Genomic DNA, 24,920 nt, shown 5'->3' on the forward strand with positions numbered 1-24,920 from the left:
GTGTAATGTCTTTTGGAGAGGGTGTGGTCAGTGAAAGTCCTTGGGAGGACCTTAGTGTCCTTGGCGGTGTGTGGAGGATCATCCTATTCTTCAGGTACTTAGGGCCTTAAAGATCAGATGTCGAGTTTTAAATGTAGCCCTGTATTGTACTGTCAATTACTCCTTAGATTTCTGCAGTAGTACGCTCATGTTTTTGTTCCTCTCCGCTCTCTTCGATGCCTTTGTTCATTCTTGGATGATGATGATGCCTGGGCCACTCTCCTCCATACGTTAGTATTGAGCAAACTTGATTGCTGCAGTATTGTTTATGCTGGGCTTCTCACTTCAGTCTGTGCAAAACACTGCCATTCGCATCCTACATAAGTATTGCCATACTGAGAAAGACCAAAGGTCCATTGAGCCCAGCATCCTGTTTCCAACAGTGGCCAATCCAGGTCACAAATACCTGGCAAGAGCCCCAAAATGTACAAAACATTTTATACTGCTTATCCCAGAAATAGTGGATTTTCCCCAGTCCATTTACTACTACTACTACTACTATTTAGCATTTCTATAGCGCTACAAGGCGTACGCAGCGCTGCACAAACATAGAAGAAAGACAGTCCCTGCTCAAAGAGCTATGTAATAAAAGTGAGCCAAGTATAGGACAATCAAGTCATTGTGACATCACTGATGAGGTTGGCTCTTATTGGTGGACTGAGGCATTATGACATCACAATATTAGCTCTGGTTACAAGAGACTACTACTACTACTTATCACTTCTATAGCGCTACAAGGCATACGCAGCGCTGCACAAACATAGAAGAAAGACAGTCCCTGCTCAAAGAGCTTACAATCTAATAGACAAAAATAAAGTAATCAAATCAATTAATGTGTACAGGAAGGAGGGTAGGTGGAGGCGAGTGGTTACGAGTCAAAAGCAATGTTAAAGAGGTGGGCTTTCAATCTAGATTTAAAGGTGGCCAAGGATGGGGCAAGACGTAGGGGCTCAGGAAGTTTATTCCAGACGTAGGGTGCAGCGAGACAAAAAGCGCGAAGTCTGGAGTTGGCAGTAGTGGAGAAGGGAATAGCGGTATATGGACTTTTCCTTTAGGAACCCGTCCAAACCTTTTTTAAACTGTGCTAAGCTAACCGCCTTTACCTCTCTGGTATCCATTGTTTTGATCATGTTACTCCTGTCTTCAAACACTACCACTGGCTCCCAATCACTTTCCGAATACAGTACAAAATGTTGATATTAACTTGCAAAGTTTAATGCTCCTGCTTATCCTTCTTCCTTGATCATTCCGTATAGACCCATTCTTGCTCTTCGCTCTTCTACAGTCTTTCAGCTTGCAAATCCCGCCATTATCACACACCAGACTTCAAACTACACGCTACTCTACATTTTTTTCTCCTTTACTCCTTCCCATAGGAGCCAACTTTTTAAAATTATTGGGGGTGCTAAGCCCAATGAAAATAACCCCTCCTTGGACACATACAAGGAATTTTCTCAATATTAGGGGTGCTCAAGCACCCACAGCACCCACAGAGTCGGCTCCAATGCTCTTTCCCATTGGAATTCTTTGCCCTTTACCCTACATAATGAACAGTCGTATTATTTTAAAATTGTCCTTAAAACTCACCTTTTCAATAGGCTTCTACTCTTATCGCTTAGCTGACTGGTCAGCTTGTTTTGTCCTCTCCATTTCTGCCTTTCTCTTCTAATTGCCTTTGCTGTTTTCTCTTTCTCTTTTTGAATTGGTTTTCCTTTTCTTTCCTTATTCTGTTTGTATTGATTTTAATTGTTAACCGCTTTGATTTTATGAAAGGTGGTATATCAAATGTGAACAAACTAAACTCAACTAAAATATGTCTGTTCTAGGACACCAGTGTGTACTTTTGCCATGTTGAAAGTAGATGGCTTTTCAGACTACCAATTTATGAGAGTAAAATACATTTAAAAAAAATTTTTGGAAACCACTTTGAAAATGTCCCTTTCCATGTTTAGTTCTTCTCTCCTGTTGGTGTTGAAAAGCTTGAAACCCAGAGGAAATGGGAAATGCATGCGACACTTTAAAATAGTAACATAGTAACACAGTAGATGACGGCAGAAAAAGACCTGCACGGTCCATCCAGTCTGCCCAACAAGATAAACTCACATGTGCTACTTTTTGTGTATACCTTACCTTGATTTGTACCTGTCCTTTTCAGGGCACAGACCGTAAAAGTCTGCCCAGCACTATCCCCGCCTCCAAACCACCAGCCCCGCCTCCCACCACCGGTTCTGGCACAGACCGTATAAGTCTGCCCAGCACTATCCCCGCCTCCAAACCACCAGCCCCGCCTCCCACCACCAGTTCTGGCACAGACCGTATAAGTCTGCCCAGCACTATCCCCGCCTCCAAACCACCAGCCCCGCCTCCCACCACCAGTTCTGGCACAGACCGTATAAGTCTGCCCAGCACTATCCCCGCCTCCAAACCACCAGTCCCGCCTCCCACCACCGGCTCTGGCACAGACCGTATAAGTCTGCCCAGCACCATCTCCGTCTCCCGTCACCGGCTTTGCCACCCAATCTCGTCTAAGCTCTTTAGGATCCATTCCTACTGAGCAGGATTCCCATACATGTTTGAATTCCGTTACCGTTTTCGTTTCCACCACCTCCCGCGGGAGGGCATTCCAAGCATCCACTACTCTCTCCGTGAAAAAATAGAGAAAGAAATGCAGAAATAATAAGAAAAAAAGTATATCTGTAGCCCTGACCAACTATGGCCTTGGGTTCTTTGTTTACACATTATTCAAAGTCATTTTCATAGCTGCTGTGTCAGAAGCGTTTTCTAAAGCCCAAGTATCTGTGTTGCTACTTTTCTACTGTCAGAGCACGTTATCTTATTTTTACACCAGCAGTATACATTCAAATTAGGAGCCACCAAGTAACAGTTTTGGAAAGGGCCTCAAAAGTGGAAGGATGTTTGTCACAGAAAATCTGGCAGTGACTGCAAGTAGGCTCTGTCCTTTCTACAAGGGCTGCTTGGGCAGATTTATGCCATTATAACGTGCACATATTTCAGTGTAGATACTTGTGATTTCACCATCCAGCCTCGGCACTAATTTCATCTTCCCTCTTGGCTCTGCAGAAGGACGTTCCTTGAGCAGCTGTGGATGCTACTCCAGACAGGACATTTTGAAGTACATGAAATGGTCAATCCCTGCTTTCCTTTACTTTCTGGATAACCTGATTGTCTTCTATGTGTTGTCGTATCTTCAGCCTGTAAGTGATATTTTGTTGGGACTATTTTCATTTTGCATCGAAATTCTCCCAGCATATTTCAGGTGTCAAGTATCAGTGTGAGGAGTCACATGAATCAATTTTAGTTAGAAAGATTTTGCTAAAACTACTGCTGACTGTTTGAGGAGTTTCTTTCCATCCTGTGTTTTTCCTTGTTTCACTGTTAGTCCTTTTTAATAATATGAATTATTCAAGTAGAAATGTGGTCTTAAGATGGATAAATGGCATTTTAAATTGTAGCACCATTATTAAGACAGAAAAGATCACATAACTTGGTAAATTCCACTTACTACACAGTGATCTGGGACCTTTCATCCGGCTGCTTACTAAACAGTGAATTGCAGAGTCCCCTCTTCCAGTGGTGTTCCTTGGACGGCTGCCACTAGGGGCGGTCACTGCTTCTCCCTCTCCCTCCCGGGTGCATTCTTCTTGCCTTCTGGGGTGCAGGGAGCAGCCGCGTGGCTGTCGGCTCCGCCGGTTCCCTGCTCCCTCTGCCCCGGAACAGGAAGTAACAGCAGAGGGAGCAGGGAACCGGCGGACCCAACAGCCGAGCAGCTGCTCCCTGCACCCCTCCTGCAGCGTGCACCTGGGGCAGACCGTGCCCACCGCCCCACCCTCGGTACACCACTGCCCTTTTCTGCCTCACATGAGCAGTGTACTCCACTTTTACTGCTAGAGATATATTTTAAGAATTTAAAAAATGGTGTCTTCTCCCACGTTACGTAGCCTTCCACTGTCCTGAACTATTCTTTCTTTCTGCTGTACATTGGGTTAGCGGATTCTTATTTTCCCTGAAACTTCATTATAACTGACGTTTACTGTAGATACCTGGGGAACATGCTGTACCATATATTGGGCCTGTATCACTGCATGGCACCAGTAGATTCAGTTTAAAAAAATGCCTATAAAGAAAATGCCTATAAAGCTTTAAGCAGATGGTATTATACACCGGATAGATTGAAGCGAATGTATTCAACTGTATCTGACCGATGTTGGAGGTGTGAAGAAGAATTAGGCAGTTTTTTGCATGTATAGTGGGCCTGTTCTCTTTTACAATCTTTTTGGGTGGAAGTAGGTATGCATATGACATCCATTCTGGGTACACAGTTCCCGACAGAGCCGAAGTGGTGTTAGGGTGGGGAAATAAAAGGGGCCAGAAGTGGCAGAAACAGCTAAAAAGACTGTTTGGCAGCCGCAAAGTTGGAGATTGCTGCCCATTGGAAACAACGAGTAGGGCCTACTATCCAGGACTGGAAAATGAGACTTCGTAACATAGTAGGCCTAGAGCAATTGACCGATCGGAGAATGGGCAGATACAAGCCCGATGCGACAGAGTGGACACACTTAGAACGTATATGGACTACTGCTATGGTTACACAGGGGAGTTAGCCATAAATAGGAAAGCAGTGGGGGGGGGAGGGGGATTATTATGTATATTGTACTATTATTGCTGTGTTGAATAAAAGATTTTCAAATTAAAAAAAAAAATCTTAGGTCTTTTAATTGAATTGTCACTTTCTCTTTTTCTTTTGTAGGCTATGGCTGTGTTGCTGTCAAATTTTGTCATTATAACAACAGCACTTCTGTTCAGGGTTGTTCTAAAGTAAGTGGCATATTAATCGAGTAGAAGATTTAAGGAAATAGTCCCGAGTACTTGAAGAGCAGGATCACCCTCTACACACCTCCAGGGACACTAAGGTCCTCCCAAGGAGTATCCCTAACCACACCCTCTCCAAAAGACATTACACAATGTGATACCTGCAATCGAGCCTTCTCTGGAGTAGCTCCCACACTCTCTGGGATGCATTCCTTGAAAGGCTTCGCTTAACACAAGACTATCTCTGCTTCAGGAAGCAGGTGAAAGCTTGGCTCTTCAACCAGGCCTTTAATGGAAGAAGTAACTAACCTGTTAAGTCTCGCACACACGAGGAGTGACACGGGCTGCACATGCTGCAGCAGGACATATTTATCCACTCCTACCCTAGCTGAGATAATATTTAATCATCTCTCTGACCTCATGTGCAACTATGTTTAAATTAGTCCCCTTATTTTCTAACTCCTCGTACTCTCTTACCTATCTATATGTTCCGTCTTTGCTTATACCCTCTCTGTCTATTAAAACGTTTTATTACATATTGAGGCGTATTTTCAAAGCACTTAGACTTACAAAGTTCCATAGTAGCCTATGGAACTTTGTAAGTCTAAGTGCTTTGAAAATGAGCCCCATTGTGTTTGACATTTTCAGTATTCCATACTTCGTATTTTTATTTGAATACTAGTAAAAGAGGCCCGTTTCAGAGGAAATGAAATGGGCGCTAGCAAGGTTTTCATCGCCAACACCCCCCCCCCCCCCCGGCCAACCCCTTCGTTGTTCTGCCATTGCTCCGCCCCCAACGTCATGAGGTTTGACGCGAGGGCGGGGCCCAGAGCGATTTTCCCTTCCTCCCTGCCAACCCCTTCGTTGTTCTGCCATTGCTCCACCCCCAACGTCATGAGGTTTGACGCGAAGGCGGGGCCCGGAGCGATTTCTCCCCCCCCCCCCCCCGCCTCCCTCCCTCCCTCCCTGCCAACTCCTTCGTTGGTCTGCCATTGCTCCGCCCTCGAGGGCGGGGCCCGGAGAGATTTTGGTGGCTTCACCACCACGAACCTTCAAACCTTTTTGAAGGAAGTCAGGGCTTGGCTTCACTGACGTCAGTGTCCTCAGAACGTTGAGGGTGAGTTTTAGTATAGTAGATATTTACTGCTGGTAATTGTCTACTGCTTATGTTTTATTCTTACTGTCCACTGCCTTCAGTGAATTCTTTCAAAAAGGGGGTAAATAAAACCTAATAAATAGTGTGCAGTTGTAGAACATTCCGTATTCGGTCCATAGATTTGAAATCCCCCTTTGCAGTTGCTGTTTGCAAGAGGCGAGTCTCTTGTTATTTTTTCCCCTCTCTTTGACATCAGGGTTGGATTACCTTTGTCCTGTTTACAGTATGTAAGCAACATTTGCTTTCCAGGTCAGTTAGGACTGGGATGCTGTGGAGACGCACAGTCCCCAGGGGATGAGGGAGTCGTCACGGTCATCACTCAGGGATGACTTCTAGTGGTAGGATTGTGGAAGGAGCCCTAATGCTTGGACCATTGCTACAATGTCCAGATTAACATAGTAAATGATGTCATATAAAGATCAGCATGATCTGTCTAGTCTAAGAAATTCATCCATCTATGCAATCCAGCATGAATCCTTACCTCCCCCGTCTCCTAGTATCCTGTTCCTGGTGCTCCTATTTTACATAAGAACATAAGAGTAGCCATACTGGGTCAGACCAATGGTACATCTAGCCCAGTATCCTGTTTCCAAACAGTGGCCAAGCCAGGTCACAAGTACCTGACAGAAACCCAATTAGTAGCAACATTCCATGCTACCAATCCCAGGATAAGTAGTTGCTTCCTCATGTCTGTTTCAGTAGCAAACTATGGACTTTTCCTCAAGGAACATGTCCAACCCTTTTTTTTAAACCCAGATATGCTAACCGCTGTTACCACATCCTCTGGCAAAGAATTCCAGAGCTTAACTATCTGTTGGGTGAAAAAATATTTTCTCCTATTTGTTTTAAAGTATTTCCATGTAACTTTCTTGAGTATCCCTAGTCTTTGTACTTTTGGAATGAGTGAAAAATCGATTTGCTTCTACTCGTTCTACACCACTCAGGTTTTTGTAGACCTCAATCATATCTCCCCTTATCCTTCTCCTTTCCAAGGAGAAGAGCCCTAACCTCTTTAGCCTTTCCTAATAAGAGAGGAGTTCCATCCCCTTTATCATTTTGGTTGCTCTTCTTTGAACCTTTTCTAATTCCACTTTTGAGATACAGCGACCAGAACTGAACGCAGTACTCAAGGTGTGGTCGCACCATGGAGCGATACAGAGGCATTATAGTATTGTGGTCCTCCACGTATTTCCTAAGCATGCGTGGGAGAGAGGGGAGTATAAAATTTGTAGAAAAATCCCCAAGTAGATGTGAATGAAGGCACATAGTACCAGGATCCCAGCTGTTCTTCTACTTGAGCTGAAGACCCAGAGGAGTAGGAGGAAACTGTCTGGTATTCTGGGTTTTCTTTTCTTGGAGTTTATTAATTGCCATTATGAAGAGAGTCACTGAAGGCAGAGTACAGCTTGACATAAATGTACATTCCATTGCATAGCTTCCCACTATTCCAGAATCTGTGAGACAGTTGTGTCCATCAATCAGCAGGTGGAGATAGAGAACTGAAAACTGAGCTGAAACATTTGGCATCTGGTCCAACTCCTCAAGCTGGATGGACACACTGGTTCTGACTGCTTTGTTCCTGGTTCAGTTGGTGAATTGGTCCCCAGTTGAGGTGGTTTGAGTTCAGAATCATATGTCTTAGCTCAGTTTTCAGTTCTCTGTCTCCACCTGCTGGTTGATGGACTCAACTATCCCTACAATTGAGAATAGTGGGAAGGACTAATGGAAAGAAAATTATCAGGTAAGACCTAATTTCTCCTTTCTGTATAGTAGAATGATTAAATATAAGCATAAATATAATTAATGAGATTAACTTTGAGACAGGCATCTTGACTGCTAATAATAGGAATAACATTGTATAGTGTTAGAAATATACACTTAAAACTGCACAATTATGTAACAGAAATATGATAAATGTCAGCAGGGTATAAATTATACATCATAATAGGCAGCATGGAGGAACATTATAACACAGATACTTAAAATATCAGTACAATACAAATTAAACCCCTTAATAGGCACACATTAGAGCGTGTGTATACATTTTTAAAATATGTCGCCTACCTTCTAGGCGGTTTCCAATTGCACATACATAATAATTTTTAAAAAGCATATAAAATAAATCAGTACTAGTTTTTCTTCCCAAATTAAAACAGTTATTCAACATTAAAGAAAACTGTTTCAAAAAGCTGTATTTTCAAAAGCTTCTTAAACCGAGGCACACAAACATAGCAAACCTGGGGGGGGGGGGGGTGGTCTTTTACTAAAGCTTAGCTTAAGTTATCTGCGGCATGTAAAACACCCCCCCCCCCCCCTTGCAAGTGCTTTTCACATCAAAACCCCTGCCACTGAGATATAATACTCATAATATCAGTGCAATACAATGAAGCCTCTTAATAGTAGTAATCCTTTTTTACTTTTTAGTTGTATTTTATTGATGTATTGGAGGGGAGGTTGTTTGATTTTTTGCTCGTTTATTCTATTTTCATGTTTAAATTTGGAAATGTTTGAACTTGTGTAGATCATAATGAATAGCACAATGGGAGTGATAGCATGATAATGAATCTCATTAGGGTGGGCCAATGTCTACTTTCTGTCTTGCCTCTGAGACAGAAGTAACCTTCTGGAGGTCTCCTGGAGGGTGCCTTGCCCCCCCCCCCCCCCCCCCCCCCCCAGGCAAGAAAAAACTCTGGCTACTAAATAAGTGTTAGACATCATAAATGTTTATTCAGATGTTCAAAGAAGCCAACCAGTAATTATTGAAATAGTAACACATAGTAGCATAGTAACATAGTAGATGACGGCAGAAAAAGACCCGTACCGTCCATCCAGTCTGCCCAACAAGATAAACTCATATGTGCTACTTTTTGTGTATACCTTACCTTGATTTGAATCTGCTATTTTCAGGGCACAGACCGTATAAGTCTGCCCAGCACTAGCCCCGCCTCCCACCACCGACTCTGCCTCCCAATCTCGGCTAAGCTACTGGGGATCCCTTTCTTCCGAGCAGGATTCCTTTATGTTTATCCCACGCATGTTTGAATTCCGTTACTGTTTTCATCTCCATCACCTCCCGTGGGAGGGCATTCCAAGTATCCACTACTCTCTCTGTGAAAAAATACTTCCTGACATTTTTCTTGAGTCTGCCCCCCTTCAATCTCATTTCATGTCCTCCCAATACAGTATAATATGTAGCAAATAAAAACAAGAATTTTCCCTGGGAGCTGTCAATTTGTCCACCTCCTAGTGGACACACTGAGGCTCACCATCCTCGGTTTTGTTTCCTCTGAAATACTTTTTCTTCCTTTCTTCATTATCTTAATTATAATTACCCTTCCTACCTAATGAGTATGCATCTTTCCAGAATATTCTGTTTCCTCTTATGATGAATCATGTTCCAACACGTTCCAGCAAATTCTATCATTTATTCCTTCATTATATTGACAGGGCCTGTCATGCACATAAGCATAAGTTTTCATTAGATAATGGGTAAAGTTACCCTGTTACTACCCCCACCCTCGTGCTATGGCTACAATTTTACCCACACCCACTTACTTCTCCTTTTGATTGTTTATCTGGATACAGCAGATGTCCTTAGTCGTAGGAGTCTCTGTCTTAGTTGCTGACCAGCAACTTATCACAAGTTAGCATAGGCCAAATGTCAAACCACAACCTTAGAAGAGTAGTTTTCGGAATAAGCACATTATAGCTCTCTTGCAGCTCTTAAGTCTGCTTCCAGCTCAAGAAAAGCAAAATAGCTATATTAAAATAAAAACTAGAAATATGTATGGTTTGCACCTTTTCATGGCCTCTATGATATACACCAATCCTGCTGCTTCAATTTGCATTTTATTACTGCTGCGTCACAGAACAAATTCTTACAAAAGTGATTAAATTACTGTTTGAGTTAACTGATTACATTTTTATTTCACCTATTGAGGGGGGAAAAAAATCCTCTGCTTCAGTCTCTTGCCTTGGAGCAGCAGCAGAGAAATGCAGATTGAAGCAATGGGATTCAACTCGTCTGCCGAGCCCATGCTAGACCTGCTGCATCTTCAGCAGCAAACAGATAATTTGGATTTGTAGCCAACTTTCCAGCTCATGCTCAAAGTGACTTAACGACATTATTACGTGTATGGCTTATGGTTTGCTTTATTTGATACACTGCCTTTCCTTTAGTAATAACAAGGCAGTGTAACGAGGTACAATGAGTCGCTGCCTTTAGTGGGAGACTGAGGCACTGAGAGATCGTGAATTGTTCAAGGTCACAAGAAGTTTCATTGGGAGAAGTATGATTTGAATCCTAGTTCAAAGTTAGGTACACAAATCAAGAGCCAGTTGCCAATAAATAAAATACGCAATTGGGAATTCCCCAATTCCTTAATAGATTTTATTGGACCGTCATAAGCAATATTATAAGGTAATCCGCAAACGAACCTTTTCCGGAGACAGGAAGGCGGTAGAACTAGAGGACATGAATTGAGGTTGAAGGGGGGCAGACTCAGGACTAATGTCAGGAAGTATTTTTTCACGGAGAGGGTGGTGGATGTGTGGAATGCCCTCCTGCGGGAGGTGGTGGAGATGAAAACGGTAATGGAATTCAAACATGCGAGGGATAAACACAAAGGAATCCTGTTTAGAAGGAATGGTTCCGCGGAATCTGAGCGGAGATTGGGTGATGACACCGGTAATTGGGAAACAAAATGGGAGCTGGTCAGACTTCTACGGTCTACGCCCTGATCTTGACTGAATAGATAGGGATGGGCTGGAGTGTAAATTTTAAGGGGCTTCGACGTTAGCTTCAGAACTTAGTACAAGAACAGTACTGAGCAGACTTCTACGGTCTGTGCCCTGAGAAAGGCAAGGACACATCAAACTCGGGTATACATCACATACCATGTAAATTAGTTTATCTTGTTGGGCAGATTGGCTGGACCGTACAGGTCTTTATCTGCTGTCATTTACTATGTTAAATGATAAGACCATTTAGAGGCATAATTAGCAATGTGGGCTACTGATAAACCTATTATTTTACCCCTAACTCGTGCACGAGACCTAGTTACTAATAACTTGGATTAACAGTAGAATATCACCATGAGCTTCCATTAAGATGTTTTAATTTCCTCCTTTACATTGGAAAAAGAAACTGAGGGGCCCTTTTACTAAGGGGCGCCGAAAAATGGCCTACGCTTGTACAGGTGCGTGTTTTGGACACATGCAGGTCCATTTTTCAGCGCGCCTACAAAGAAGGGCTTTTTTGTGGCCGAAAATGAGTGTGCGCCACAATTAAAAACTAACACGTGTCCATTTTTGATATGAGACCTTACTGCCACCCATTGACTTAGCGGTAAGGTCTCGCGCATTAACTGGGTGGTAATCGTCGGCGCACGTATACTGCCAGGTAAGCACCATGCGGTAGAAATTTTCTACCGCGTGTTTTGGACACGTGTCAAAAATGCAGTTACCACCTGGGGCACATGGTAGCTGGTTGTAAGATAATTTGATGCGCATTGTATACCTTACAAGACTGGGAGACTGGGCATCTAAATGGCAGATGACGTTTAAAGTAAGCAAGTGCAAAGTGAAGCATGTGGGAAAGAGAAACCCGAATTATAGCTTCATAGTTCAAGGTTTCACGTTAGGAGTCACTGACCAAGAAAGGGATCTAGGCGTCATCGTTGATGATGCATTGAAACCTTCTGCTCAGTGTGCTGCGGCGGCTAAGGAAGCAAATAGAATGTTAGGTACTATTAGGAAAGGAATGGAAAACAAAAGTGAGGATGTTATAATGCCCTTGTATCGCTCCATGGTGCAACCGCACCTCGAATATTGTGTTCAGTTCTGGTCACTGCATCTCAAAAAAGATATAGTGGAATTAGAAAATGTACAGAGAAGGGGGATGAAAATGGTAAAGGGGATGGGATGACTTCCCTATGAGGCAAGGCTGAAACGCCTAGGGCTCTTCAGCTTGGAGAAAAGACAGCTATGGGGAGATATGATAGAGGTCTATAAAATAATGAGGGGAGTGGAGTGGGTAGACGTGAATTGTTTGTTCGTTCCAAAAATACCAGGACTAGGGGTCATGGAATGAAGCTACAAAGTAGAAAATTTAATACAAATTGGAGAGAAAAAATTTTTCTTCTCTCAACGTGTAACTAAACTCTGGAATTCGTTGCCAGAGAATGTGGTAGTTAGCTTAGCGAGGTTTAAAAAAAGGTTTGGGCGGTTCTAAAGGAAATGTCAATAGACCATTATTAAATTGACTTGAGGAAAATCCACTACTTTATTTGTGGGATAAGCAGCATAAAATGTATTGAACTTTTTCGGGATCTTGCCAGGTATTTGTGACCTGGATTGGCCACTGTTGGAAACAGGATGCTGGGCTTGATGGACCTTTGGTGCGTCCCAGTATGGCAATACTTATGTACATGCTTACCACATCTTAAAAGAACTTTCTGCTGGACGCACTGACGTATCCTGCAGTAAAATCCTAATGTCCGGACACAAACCACACGCTAAAAAGAAATACCTGAATATTTTACAGAAGGGATGTGTCTGGGGCGAAGAGTGGGCATAACAGCTTGAATCAGTGCAGACATATTACCGCGCACGAACTGATTAATGGGGAATTAGCGTGCGAGTCCTTACTGCCTGCAAGATGAGTGGCAGTAAGGCTTATGCACTAACTCTTATTAATGGCAATATTAATGCATGACAATACTAAACTCAAACCAAGACTAATCGCTGCTACATATACATATTTTACAGCAATACAGACCCCGATGTTTGTATTATACGTTTGAAAATAGTGCTCAGCAATTTCTATTGACACTTTTTTTTCTTTTGTTACTTTTCTAATTTTTTATATATATGTAAGAGTGCCCTCAGCAGAATCCACTTATTATTGGGCAGACTGGATGGACCGTGCAGGTCTTTTTCTGCCGTCATCTACTATGTTACTATCCAGCTTATAATCGAACGAGAATAACGCCCAAGTTCCGACCTAAATCGGGAGATGGGCGTTCTTCTCACAAAAACAAATAAAGCGGTATAATCGAAAGCCGAACTTTGGACGCTTTCAACTGCACTCCGTCGCGGATGCGGACAAAGTTGACGGGGGCGTATCGAAGGCGTGTCGAAGGCGGAACTGGGGCGTGGTTATCGGGCGAACAGAGATGGGCGCCCTTCGCCGATAATGGAACAGTTTTGAGCTAGAATTTAGGACACTTTTCCTGGACCCTGTTTTTTGACGAATAAGGCCCCCAAAAGTGCCCTAAATGACCAGATGACCCCCAGAGGGAGTCGGGGATGACCTCCCCTGACTCCCCCAGTGGTCACTAACCCCCTCCCACCACAACAAATGATGTTTCACAACTTTTTACTTTCACCCTCAAATGTCATACCCTCCTCCCAAGCAGCAGTATGCAGGTCCCTGGAGCAGTTGTTAGGGGGTGCAGTGGACGTCAGGCAGGTGGACCCAGGCCCATCCCCCCCCTACCTGTTACAATTGTGCTGCTTAATGCTACTAGTCGTCCAACCCCCCCAAACCCACTGTACCCACATGTAGGTGCCCCCCTTCACCTCTTAGGGCTATAGTAATGATGTAGACTTGTGGGCAGTGGGTTTTGAGGGGGATTTGGGGGGCTCAACACCCAAGGGAAGGGTGCTATGCACCTGGGAGCTCTTTTACCTTTTATTTGGTTTTTGTAAAAGTGCCCCCTAGGGTGCCCGGTTGGTGTCCTGCCATGTGAGGGGGACCAGTGCACTATGAATCCTGGCCCCTCCCACGAACAAATGCCTTGGATTTATTCGTTTTTGAGCTGGGCGATTTCATTTTCCATTATCACTGAAAAGCAAAAACGCCCAGCTCACACCTTGACGAATAAAACATGGGCGTCTTTTTCTTTTAAAAAATACGATCCGCCCCGCCCCTTCACGGACCCGTTCTCGGAGATAAACGCCCATGGAGATAGGCGTTTCTGTTCCATTATGCCCCTCTATGTATTAGGCAATATATTTCTTTTGCCAAGTGGTATAGCACCTCTTTCATCGGGCTTCTCTTAATTTTCTGTATTTGCTATTATCTGTTTCAATAGTGCCCCTGCTCAAAAAATAAATCAAAATGTGAACTTATCTCTAAAAAGTTTGTTGACTTGTCGCTTCACTCTCCTCAAATCGCTATTATTCAACTGATTGACTGACTTCCCCTAGAAACGCCCGACACCGCGGGTTTCAAACAGTCTTTCCTCAGGGACTTGGGTTAAAGCCATCCATGAACTTGATGTGAAGCCGTCTTTTCACGTCAATACATTTTTTGAACGATACTCCTTCCTGGCACACCTGCAGCTTTTAAAGGCGCCCTTCACGTGGTAGAAACATAAAAATACGTATATGTAGCAGCGATTAGTCTTGGTTTGAGTTTAGTATTGTAGTATTGTTACCATAGACTTTGGGATTTGTTTTGTGAATATAAACGCATGGCCATTAATTGGGAAAATGAAAAATCGGCCATTTTCCAGCTGCAGTAAAAATAGCCTTAGTGCACGGGAAAGACCTGTGTAAGGGTGTGCAATGGCCACTTGTTACCACAGCATAGTAAAAAGAAGTCTTTTTACTATGCTGTGGTAACAAGTGGCCATTGCACACTTGTTCCTGAAACACAGAATGGATAATTGCTTATGTTGTTCCAATAAAAGGTAAAAATGGTGCAGTTTTTACTAGAATTCCTGAAATCAGAAAAGAGTGTAATTGGGGAAAGTAATATTTCTGGGACAACATTAATGTTGGTGAATCATTCCCCATCTTTTCTCTGTGCTTGGAACAGGCGACGCCTCTCCTCTGTCCAGTGGGCGTCTCTTCTGGTTTTGTTCCTGTCCATCATGGCTCTCACTGCAAGGAAGGAGAACGCACAGCATAACTTATCCGGACAAGGGTTTCATCACAACACTTTCTTCATCTCTTCCAACCACTGTCGCCAGCTAACCTCCAGTCTAGTGGAGAACTCCTCATCCTCCTCCTTCACCGAGCTCTTCTCTAGTCTGAAAATAAATGTGGAGGCTTTGAAAACCTTTAGCCTTGGCCTCGGACATTTCCTAATACTAATCCAGTGTTTTATCTCTGCGTTGGCCAACATCTACAATGAGAAAATCCTAAAGGAAGGCAGTCAGCTCGCAGAAAACATCTTTGTTCAGAATACCAAACTCTACACTTTTGGCATTTTATTCAACGGACTCACCTTGTGCCTTCATTCAGAATACCGAACTCAAATACAGGCCTGTGGATTTTTTTATGGTCATAACTGGTTTTCGGTGACCCTCATCTTTGTCACTGCATTTTTGGGGCTGTCTGTGGCCTTCATCTTAAAGTTTCGGGACAACATGTTTCACGTCCTCACAGCACAGTTAGGGACAGTCATTATCACTGCTGTATCTTTTTTTGTATTTGACTTCAAGCCTTCCTTGGAATTTTTCCTGGAAGCCCCGGTGGTGCTGCTTTCGATATTTATTTACAGTGCTAGTAAGGTTCAGGAGCAAGAAGGCATTTGCCAGAGAGATGTGAGCAAGATTATAAATGGAGAACTTTGGGAGCGCTCCAATGGGGTAAGTGTATAAAGTGTTTAATTCTGGGTTTTGTTTATTTATTTGCTTTATTACCTTTCAAGACTCGATAGGCGTCTAGAAATGTAATGCAGCAGTAAAACATATTGCTGGAAATTGAAATTAGTACATAAGTATTGCCATACTGGGATAGACTGAAGGGCCATCAAGCCAAGCATCCTATTTCCAACAGTGGCCAATCCAGGTCACAAGTACCTGGCAAGATCTGAAAAAAGTACAATACATTTTTTGCCGTTTATCCTAGAAATAAGCAGTGGATTTTTCCCCAAGTCCATTTTAATAATGGTCTGTGGATTTTTCCTTTAGGAAGCTATACAAACCTTTTTAAACCCCGCTAAGCTAACTGCTTTTACTACATTCTCGGACGACAAATTCCAGAGTTTAATTACACATTTAATTACACGTTGAGTGAAGAAAAATGTTCTCTGATTCGTTTTAAATTTACTACTTTGTAACTTCATTGCAAGCCCCCTAGTCCTAGTATTTTTGGAAAGAGTAAACAAGCGATTCACGTCTACCCGTTCCACTCCACTCATTATTTTATAGACCTTTTACTAAGATGTGGTACAAAGCGGCCTTAGTACGCCCTTAAGCAGGTTTAGCCCACGTGCTAAGGCCATTTTTTTTTTACTGCAGCCGTAAAATGGCAGATGATTTTTCAATTTTTTGTATTAATGGCCATGAGCTAATGTTCAATCTACAAAAATATATCCACGAGGGGTACTTGCTCCAGGGTCTTCCTCCTCTGCGAAGATACATGCAGAGGTTCCATGCTAATTTTCTGACTGACAGACCCTGAAGCGGGCTGACGAAACGCTGGCCACCGTAGGTCACGGTCTCTACTTGTGGAAAAGGAAGCTAAGTAAAAGCTGAAATTACTGTCTTTATGTATTTGGCAGTGAGCGCAAGCATTACAAACTTTCTGGCCTTACGTTAAGGGGTGTTATAGTGTTAATAGGAGGTTTTTTTGAGCCGATGATGAAGCAGTCCTGCTCCCGCTGTTTAATAAAGCTTCTTGAGGCTTTTTTCCTCCTATCGCTCCTTTAATAACTTTGCAAGTCAGACCCTGGAACGCGTATCCCTTGTGGATATATTTTTGTAGATTACATAAGTAATGCCATACTGGGAAAAGACCAAGGGTCCATCGAGCCCAGCATCTTGTCCACGACAGCGGCCAATCCAGGCCAAGGGCACCTGGCAAGCTTCCCAAACGTACAAACATTCTATACATGTTATTCCTGGGATTTTGGATTTTTCCAAGTCCGTTTAGTAGCGGTTTATGGACTTGTCCTTTAGGAAACCGTCCAACCCCTTTTAAACTCTGCTAAGCTAACCGCCTTCACCACATTTTCCGGCAATGAATTCCAGAGTTTAATTACACGTTGGGTGAAGAAAAATTTTCTCCGATTTGTTTTAAATTTACTACACTGTAATTTAATCGCATGCCCCCTAGTCCTAGTATTTTTGGAAAGCGTGAACAGACGCTTCACATCCACCTGTTCCACTCCAATCATTATTTTATATACCTCTATCATGTCTCCCCTCAGCCGTCTCTTCTCCAAGCTGAATAGCCCTAGCCTCCTTAGTCTTTCTTCATAGGGAAGTCGTCCTATCCCCGCTATCATTTTAGTCGCCCTTCGCTGCACCTTTTCCAATTGACTATTGTGTAGGGATCTCCCCCTTTTTGTTTTGCATGAGTTAATGTTGCCATTGGTACATGTGCACTTACCAACACCTGTTTTATAGGCGGTAAGGGCTTGTGCACTAATCCTGCGCTAAGCAGTTAACGTGTGGTAATGTGGACACGTGAGTTGCTTAGTACAGGAACACCCACTCTCTGCCCTCTGACACGCTCCCTCCAAAAAGAAATATTTTTTTAGCATGTGGATTAGAATAATAGACGAGCTGAAGAATTTTGTAGGGTTTGTAATTTGCGAAGTAAGAATTTACAGATACCACAGTAGATAGTTACAGTAAAGTCATGAGATGATAAAGGCATGAATCGGGGTATGTAGTGAATCTGTGTAGGTCAGAATAACTGAGCTATTGTATATTTTTGTTTGGGGTTGAAAAAACACAAGAAAACATGCTATACAGAAGTAATGGAGCCTGCTGTCCCAGATGAATGCATGCATCTTCTACACATCTATTCCCTATGCGTACCCCCCCCCCCCCCCAAAAAAAAAAAAAAAAAAAACCCCTTTTGACCCTCCAGTATGTCCCGAGATTTCGGTATGGATAGGTTAGCAGACCCAAGAGTAGTGGGGGTGGGGGAATACATACATTCACAGTATAGTCTCGTAGGCCCACTTTGCTTCCTGTAGAAAACAATAATTGCGTATCTAGTTTAACGAGTGTGACTGTATTTTAAGATGTCGCAATGCATTTCAGTGGTTCTTGTATTTCTGGATCGTCAAGAAAATTTCTGTGCAGAGTCCATTGGCTTGAAGGAGAGAAAACCTGTTACATATCCTATATAATAATTTGCACCTCCGTCTGGATGCCTGGGTTCGTAACACAATTCCCATTTGTCTGCCCTGTGGATGATGTCACAGGACGGACCAATGGGAAGTGAGAGGGAAGGGAACCCAGCAGCAGCCACCGGAGGTGAGTAAACAATCGCCCCCCCCCCTCCCTCCCCTGCTCTCCTCTTCTGAGTTGCAGGATGCCCCCCCTCGCCTTCAAGTTGCAGGATGCCCCCCTCCCTCCCTCCTTCGACTCCCCTTCGAGTTCCACTCCCCCCCCCCCCCCAAGTTTAACGCCCCCCCCCACCTCCCTCCCTCGAAGTGCAAGCAGGACCTGTCCTCCGGCAGCCCCTTGCCTTCCTGCGTGCTGGCTTTAATTTAAAAATTGTTACTTCGGGGTCCGGCGTCAGCATTTTAGGCGAGCGGCGCTTCACACTGCCTTCCCGCCCTTCCGGAAACAGGAAATGAGGGCGGGAGCAGAGGCAGAGCTCAGACAGATGGGAAGGCAGTGTGAAGCGCCGCTCGCCTTCAATGCTGACGCCGGACCCCGAGGTAACAATTTTTAAATTAAAGCCAGCACGCAGGAAGGCGAGGGGCTGCCGGAGGACAGGTCCTGCTTGCACTTCGAGGGAGGGAGGCGCGGGGGCGTTGAGCTCGGAGGAGGGGGGGTGTGGAACTTGGAGGGGAGGGGGGGTCCTGCAACTTGAAGGGGAGGGGGGCCGTGCTGCAGCTTGAAGGGGAGGGAGCCGTGGAACTCAAAGGGCAGGGGAGGGGGGGTCCTGCAACTCAAAGGGGAGAAGGGCCTGGAACTCGGAGGAGACGGAGGGAGGGGGGCTGCTGGAACTCGGACGACAGGGGGAGGGAGGGGGCCATGGAACTCGGAGGGGAGGGGGGCTGGAACTCGGGTGACAGACAGGGAGAGAGGGAGGTAGGGAGGGGGGCGTGGAACCTTGCTAGCGCCCGTTTCATTCCTCTATGAAACGGGCCTCTCTTACAAGTTTGAAATAGTTTTCATCCAGGCTGATTCTGTGACCTGGTGCATATTTATTTGATCTCTGGTATAGCTGCACAGACAGAAGAAATGTATTTCATTAATTCAATGAGATGTTGTTTTTTTAGGATCTGAGAAAGGGGCTCCCAGTGTAGACTGCAAGTCTGTAAGCTAGCATTACGCCCTGTGTTTATAAATCACCACTAGGAATCATTGATTGCTGTAGCGTTTTTATTTCTAACCCATAATTATCCCATTTAGAGGTTCATTTTGCTTCCTTGACATGTTGTACAGGTGAATATTTTAACAACAAATTTGTATTTGCGGTAAAAGCTATCGGAACGGAATACACTTGGTTATAGTAAGTCTTTTCCTGTCCTGAGAGGGCTCACAACCTTTTTTGTAGTTGAGGCAATGGAGGGTTAAATGAGGTGTCCAAGATTTCAAAGAGTAACAGGCTCCTCCACTCCACTCGAAGCATTTTTGACATTTTCTCTTAATGTAAAAGCGCTGTGTAGTTGGGGAATAAATGAAACGTCTTTCTTCTGTCAGGCTCAGTGCTGTGTATGTCTAGTAGAGCTTTGGGACTGACGAGGAGCACTGGTTAGTACAAGTAAGTGCTGGATGTGCTGCTAGGTAAGTAAGGGCATGTTTATAAGTCTCTGGAACCAGGCCCTGAGGAAGTAGGAAAGGAATTGGGTCCCAGTTCAATTTTTGTCTACATATTTTTATTTCTAATTTGTGATTCTTTGTTCTGTATCGGTATAGTAGTAATGGCAGGTGGGGAGACTGGGGAGGCCCTTTCCTTATTTCCTACCCTGAGTCCCGATGGAGGAGATTCTATATAAGACGCCTAAAAAATTGGCGCTGAAATCGGTGCAGACTAAGATTTAGGTGCCAATTATTAGAATACTAGTGGAACCCAGCCCGTTTCCTCAACAATGAAAAGGGCCCTAGAAAGGCTCTCTTGTAAGCGATTCTTCCCATCCCCCCTCCATGTCCAGCGATTCTCCTCTTCCCTGCCGTCCCGTCCGTGTCCCGTGATTATCCTCTTCCCTGCCGTCCCATCCGTGTCCAGCGATTCTCCTCTTCCCTGCCCTCTCCTCCCATCCCATGCATGTCCATCGATTCTGCTCTTCCCGCCCCTCGATGTGCTGCGATTCTCTCTTCCTTTGTACCTCATCGTTTTCTGGCCGGCCTGGCTGGCTTCCCTTCCGTTGGTAACATCTTGACATCAGCTCGCCTCCAGCGTTCCCTTCCCTCTCACTGCTGTGCCCTCTGACGTCATTACATTTTGATGCGAGGGTGGGGCAGTGAGGGGAAGGGAACGCTGGAGGATGGCTGACGTCATCAGATGTTACGAAGCCAGACAGCGATGGAACGTTGGAGGTGCAAATTATTATATAGGATGCTTTGTTGATATTTCAGTGCCTAAATCTGCGTGCATCCGTTTACACCGACTAAAACCTGGCAGAAATCCTGGCGCACTGGGCCATATTCTTTAACTAGGCACCAAAATTTCAGAATGCCCACAAAATGCCCACAAAATGCCCATTTCCCCACCCATAACCACCCCACTTTCTGTCTGCACATTAGAAGTTCAGCGTATGTCTTTACAGAATTCGCTTAGCGAGTTGTGCACCTAAATTCTAATCGGTGCTAATTAGTGCTCATTATTGCTTGTTAAGCGCTGATATCAGTTCTCATTAGCTTGTTAAACCAATTAAGTTACGCACGGTGTTATAGAATGCGTGCCGATTTCGGCACCTAAATCTAAGCGCGCTATATAGAATCTGGGGGAATATGTGTAGCACTGGCCCTGACCCTTGCTGTAGCTGGTGGGGATCCCCTGTCCCTGCCAGCTGAGGACCTCCTCCTCTTCTAAAGGCGGGCAGAATGCTTTCTGTGAAGCTCTGCAGTTGGCAGCATCTTTGAGCTATCAACAACTGGAGATGTGCAGGGGGTTAGTGTCGGTGACCTGGGCACTCTGATGCTTGGTAAAAGGGAGTTCTGGCCACCTTCAGAGGAGGTCTTCAGCAGACAGAGCTTTGGAATCTCACCAGCTAAATATTTACATTTTGAGTTGGGAGGCGTCATGGAGAGGGCGGAGAGTAGGGGAGGGCAAGGATTGAGAGAAAATTTTATTCCCATCCATCTTGGGCTCAGAGCTACCCAAAATTGACCATCTTGTTATTCCACTGCTGGAAACCAACTGAAGGGGGGGGGGGGGGAGAGGGAGAGGGTAGAGACTGGCTGAAGAAGGATAGAGGATGGGGACTGGGTGAAATGGGAGGGAGACGGGGATATATTGACTGGCTAAGGGGGCTGTGGACTGACTTGATGGGTGTAGAGGGGGAGGGAGACTGCTGATGAGGAATGGGGAAGGGGTTTGAGAGGGAGACAAACTAGTGTGGAGCAGTGTGAGGGGGAGTGTTGGGAATGAACTAGTGGCCCCCAAACCTTTTTGGAGGCTGACAGAGGATTCACACAGCCCGACTGGTTGGGAAGCCTTGGTCTGTCTGCAGAAGGGTTGTGAGCAGTCATGAAAGTGCCCTCATCCAGATTTAATTTTCTGAGATGTGGTTACTTACAATGTACAACACAGACTGATGTCGGTATCCCTTCAAATCAGCTGTCGGGATTGGTTTAGTAGACATCTGGAAATCTCTTGGGACTTCATTTATGTTGATGAGTGACTGCTTAGTGTTATATATATATGTCTGCTCACAGCCCTTCAGCAGACAGACCAAGGCTTCCCAACCAGAAATTTTAGTTACTTTAGTTATCATACATATTATTATTAAACAACATTTAATTATCTTAAGCTAAATTGATGCTATTGATATCTCAGCATTACTACCTAGCAATTTCAGCATGTTAATGTTCGAGCTAAAACACAGTAATGTCACTCGAACAATAAAATTAACAATGTGTCAGAATTTCACAGTTGCTGTGAATGCTCCGTGTCCACCCCCCAACTTTAATTGAAAGAGGGAGGGGGCTCAGTATGATGGAAAGGATTCAAGGGAAGGGAAGAGGAGAGATGTGTGTGAGGTCGATCAGTCCCTGTGGCAGGCTGTCCCAGATCATCTGCAGCGCTTCCTCGAGTTAGGCGATTGTTTTGGCTTTGGGTGGAGCTTGTGATAGGCCTTCAACACTGCTCCCCAGAGAAAAGTCTGTGTCACTGTGATGTCATTAACAGTAAGCTGGTACCCCCCCCTTTTTTTTCCCCAAATAATGGTAGTTGTACAGTGCAAACATTTTTAAGTGCATGATAATCTCATTCTACTCAGCACATAAACATATATAGTAACAAGAAATAAAGCTGTAAAATTTCATGTTGAAATTGCAAGCGGTTGCTGAGAGAACAGCAAAAAAAAACCTCTAGGAGGTTACTTTTTTTTGCCTCACCCTGTATGGATTCTAAAATGAACTTGAGTAGAGAGGTGTGGTAGCCGAGTTAGTCCACTTTTAAAGGTAATCAACAGCAATAAAACAAAATAAAGCATGGAAAAGAAAATAAGATGATACCTTTTTTATTGGACATAACTTAATACGTTTCTTGATTAGCTTTCAAAGGTTGCCCTTATTCGTTAGATCGGAAATAAGCAAATGTTGGTAGATGACACTATATATAAGAGGTTCATGGTGAGAATCCTGAAAGGGAACTTTAAAACAATACAAGAACGTAAGACCTTTGAAGTCAGAATGATTAAATATTTTGACACCCACCAGACAGGACTTAACAAAGATCTTGGTTTTCTAGCCCATTATAAACCATTAAATTGTACTGCTTTGTCACCCTCCTGTCTCCATGCATATCTCCCTGTCCCTCATCCACCCGACTCTTCCTGTCTCTCACCTATCCACCCCCATCCTATTAGAATGTCACTGGAATGCTTTGATGTTTCACTTATATATACTATCATCTACCAACATTTGCTTATTTCCGATCTGATGAAGAAGGGCAACCTTCGAAAGCTAATGAAGAAATGTATTAAGTTATGTCCAATAAAAAAGGTATCATCTTATTTTCTTTTCCATCTTTTATTTCTATTGATTACCTTTAAAATTAACTCCATAGTAGTTTAGAACTGTACTGTTTTCTATATGAATAATCCCAGCAACGTAGAGGCAGGCCTCTTCCAGCATTTGCAGACTACAGTGGGTAATACAGCCGGTGATAAGAGCGTACTTACGTTAGTCTATGACAAGAAAGTTTGTCTGCATCCCTGCTTGCTGATATTCCCCCAGTTCACAGTCTAGGAGCCATAAGCCAGCTTTTGATGGTTTCATGTCAACTGTGGCAAATGATCCTTGAAAATTTAAAAAAACGCAACACACAAAAAGTAAAGCAGTTCCTGTTCGTTTTTTTTTTTTTTCTTCAAATTAAGGTAGTTTTACAGTGCAAACATTTTTGAACACGCAAAAATCACTGGGTGGTCAAACTAAAAAAATCTATAACTTTTGCCATGTTTAAAGATAATCTCATTCCACTCAGCACATAAACGTAGACAGTAACAACATAGATGTAAAATTTGACATTGAAATTCCAAGCAAGTTGCTAAGAAAACAGCAAAAAAATAATAAAACAAAACTCTAGGCAGTTACTGGTTTTGTTTTGTTTGTGTGTGTTTGTTTTGGGGGGGAGGGGTCCCTCACGCTGTATGTATTTATTGGGATATATTATACTTGTGCCTTGTTTTCATTGGTAGCTGAAGGTGAGTTACATGCAGGTATAGTAGTTACTCACTGAACTTTGGACCTGCAGTTGTAGACAAAATTCAGTCAATTTACTCTTTAGGGTTTGTGTTTCCAGTTCTGTATTATCTGCTCTGATAGAGCCTTTTTTTTTTTTTTAAATGAACATATTGCTTAGGGTTTGGCCACAAGAAGGCAGTCCTGTAGTTTTTGAAGTCTACTTACTACTACTACTATTAGCATTTATATAGCGCTACCAGACGCATGCAGAGCTGAACAATTGACATAGAGAGACAGTCCCTGCTCAAAGAGCTTACAATCTAGGTAAAACAGACAGACAAGACGTTACGGGCAAGGGAATTACAGGGTAAAGAGGAACAGGGAGGAGGACAAATGGGTAGTGGCTAGGAGCCCAAGGCAGCAGTGAAAAGGTGAGCCTTCAGTATAGATTTAAAAACAGGTAGAGATGGAGCTAGACGTATGGGCTCGGGAAGGCGGTTCCAGGCACAAGGTGCAGCAAGATAAAAGGAGCGAAGTCTGGAGTTAGCGGTGGAGGAGAAGGGGGACGACAAGAGAGACTTGCTCAGAGAGAGGAGTTCACGGGGAGGAATGTAGGGAGAAATGAGAGAGCAGAGGTAATGAGGGGGGTCATAGAGCGGATGCATTTAAAGGTCAGTAAGAAAAATTTGAACTGTATACGGAAGCGGACAGGGAGCCAGTGAAGTGACTTGAGAAGTGGGCTAGTGTGGGCATAACGATTCTGACGGAAAATAAGTCGAGCTGCAGAATTCTGGACAGATTGGAGAGGAGAAAGATGATTGAGTGGAAGAGCAGTGAGAAGTAAATTGCAATAGTCCAAGCGAGAAGTAACAAGGGTGTGAATAAGGGTTTTAGAAGGCCATAAGGTAACCCATGTTATAATGCTTTATTCTGGTCACTAGAATCGAACAATATGTACCCAAGGAGGAAGTAATAAGGTGCGGGATTAAAATTAGAAAAGAGTAATGTGATCCCTACACCTAAAACATCACTATAAGGAGTAATGTAACAAAGTAAATGGTGGCGAATAAAGACCAGCTAGGTGGCTAAGGTTGTACCTGCCACTCCATGCAGGCTTCCCC

General features: G+C 43.8%; 1 protein-coding gene across 3 annotated transcripts in view; it reads left to right on the top strand.

The window, feature by feature from the left end:
• The window catches only part of SLC35A5 (solute carrier family 35 member A5), a 39,189-nt gene that overhangs the window by 9,633 nt on the left and 4,636 nt on the right, over positions 1-24,920 (top strand). For all 3 annotated transcript variants that reach the window (XM_030202236.1, XM_030202237.1, XM_030202238.1), the window contains exons 5-7: positions 3,121-3,254; positions 4,808-4,875; positions 14,850-15,624. In XM_030202236.1, coding sequence (XP_030058096.1) covers positions 3,121-3,254; positions 4,808-4,875; positions 14,850-15,624 — 977 coding nt within the window. The remainder of the gene's footprint in view (positions 1-3,120; positions 3,255-4,807; positions 4,876-14,849; positions 15,625-24,920) is intronic.

Source organism: Microcaecilia unicolor, chromosome 4 (genome assembly GCF_901765095.1).
Source record: "Microcaecilia unicolor chromosome 4, aMicUni1.1, whole genome shotgun sequence".
In the NCBI taxonomy this organism is placed as follows: Eukaryota; Metazoa; Chordata; class Amphibia; order Gymnophiona; family Siphonopidae; genus Microcaecilia; species Microcaecilia unicolor.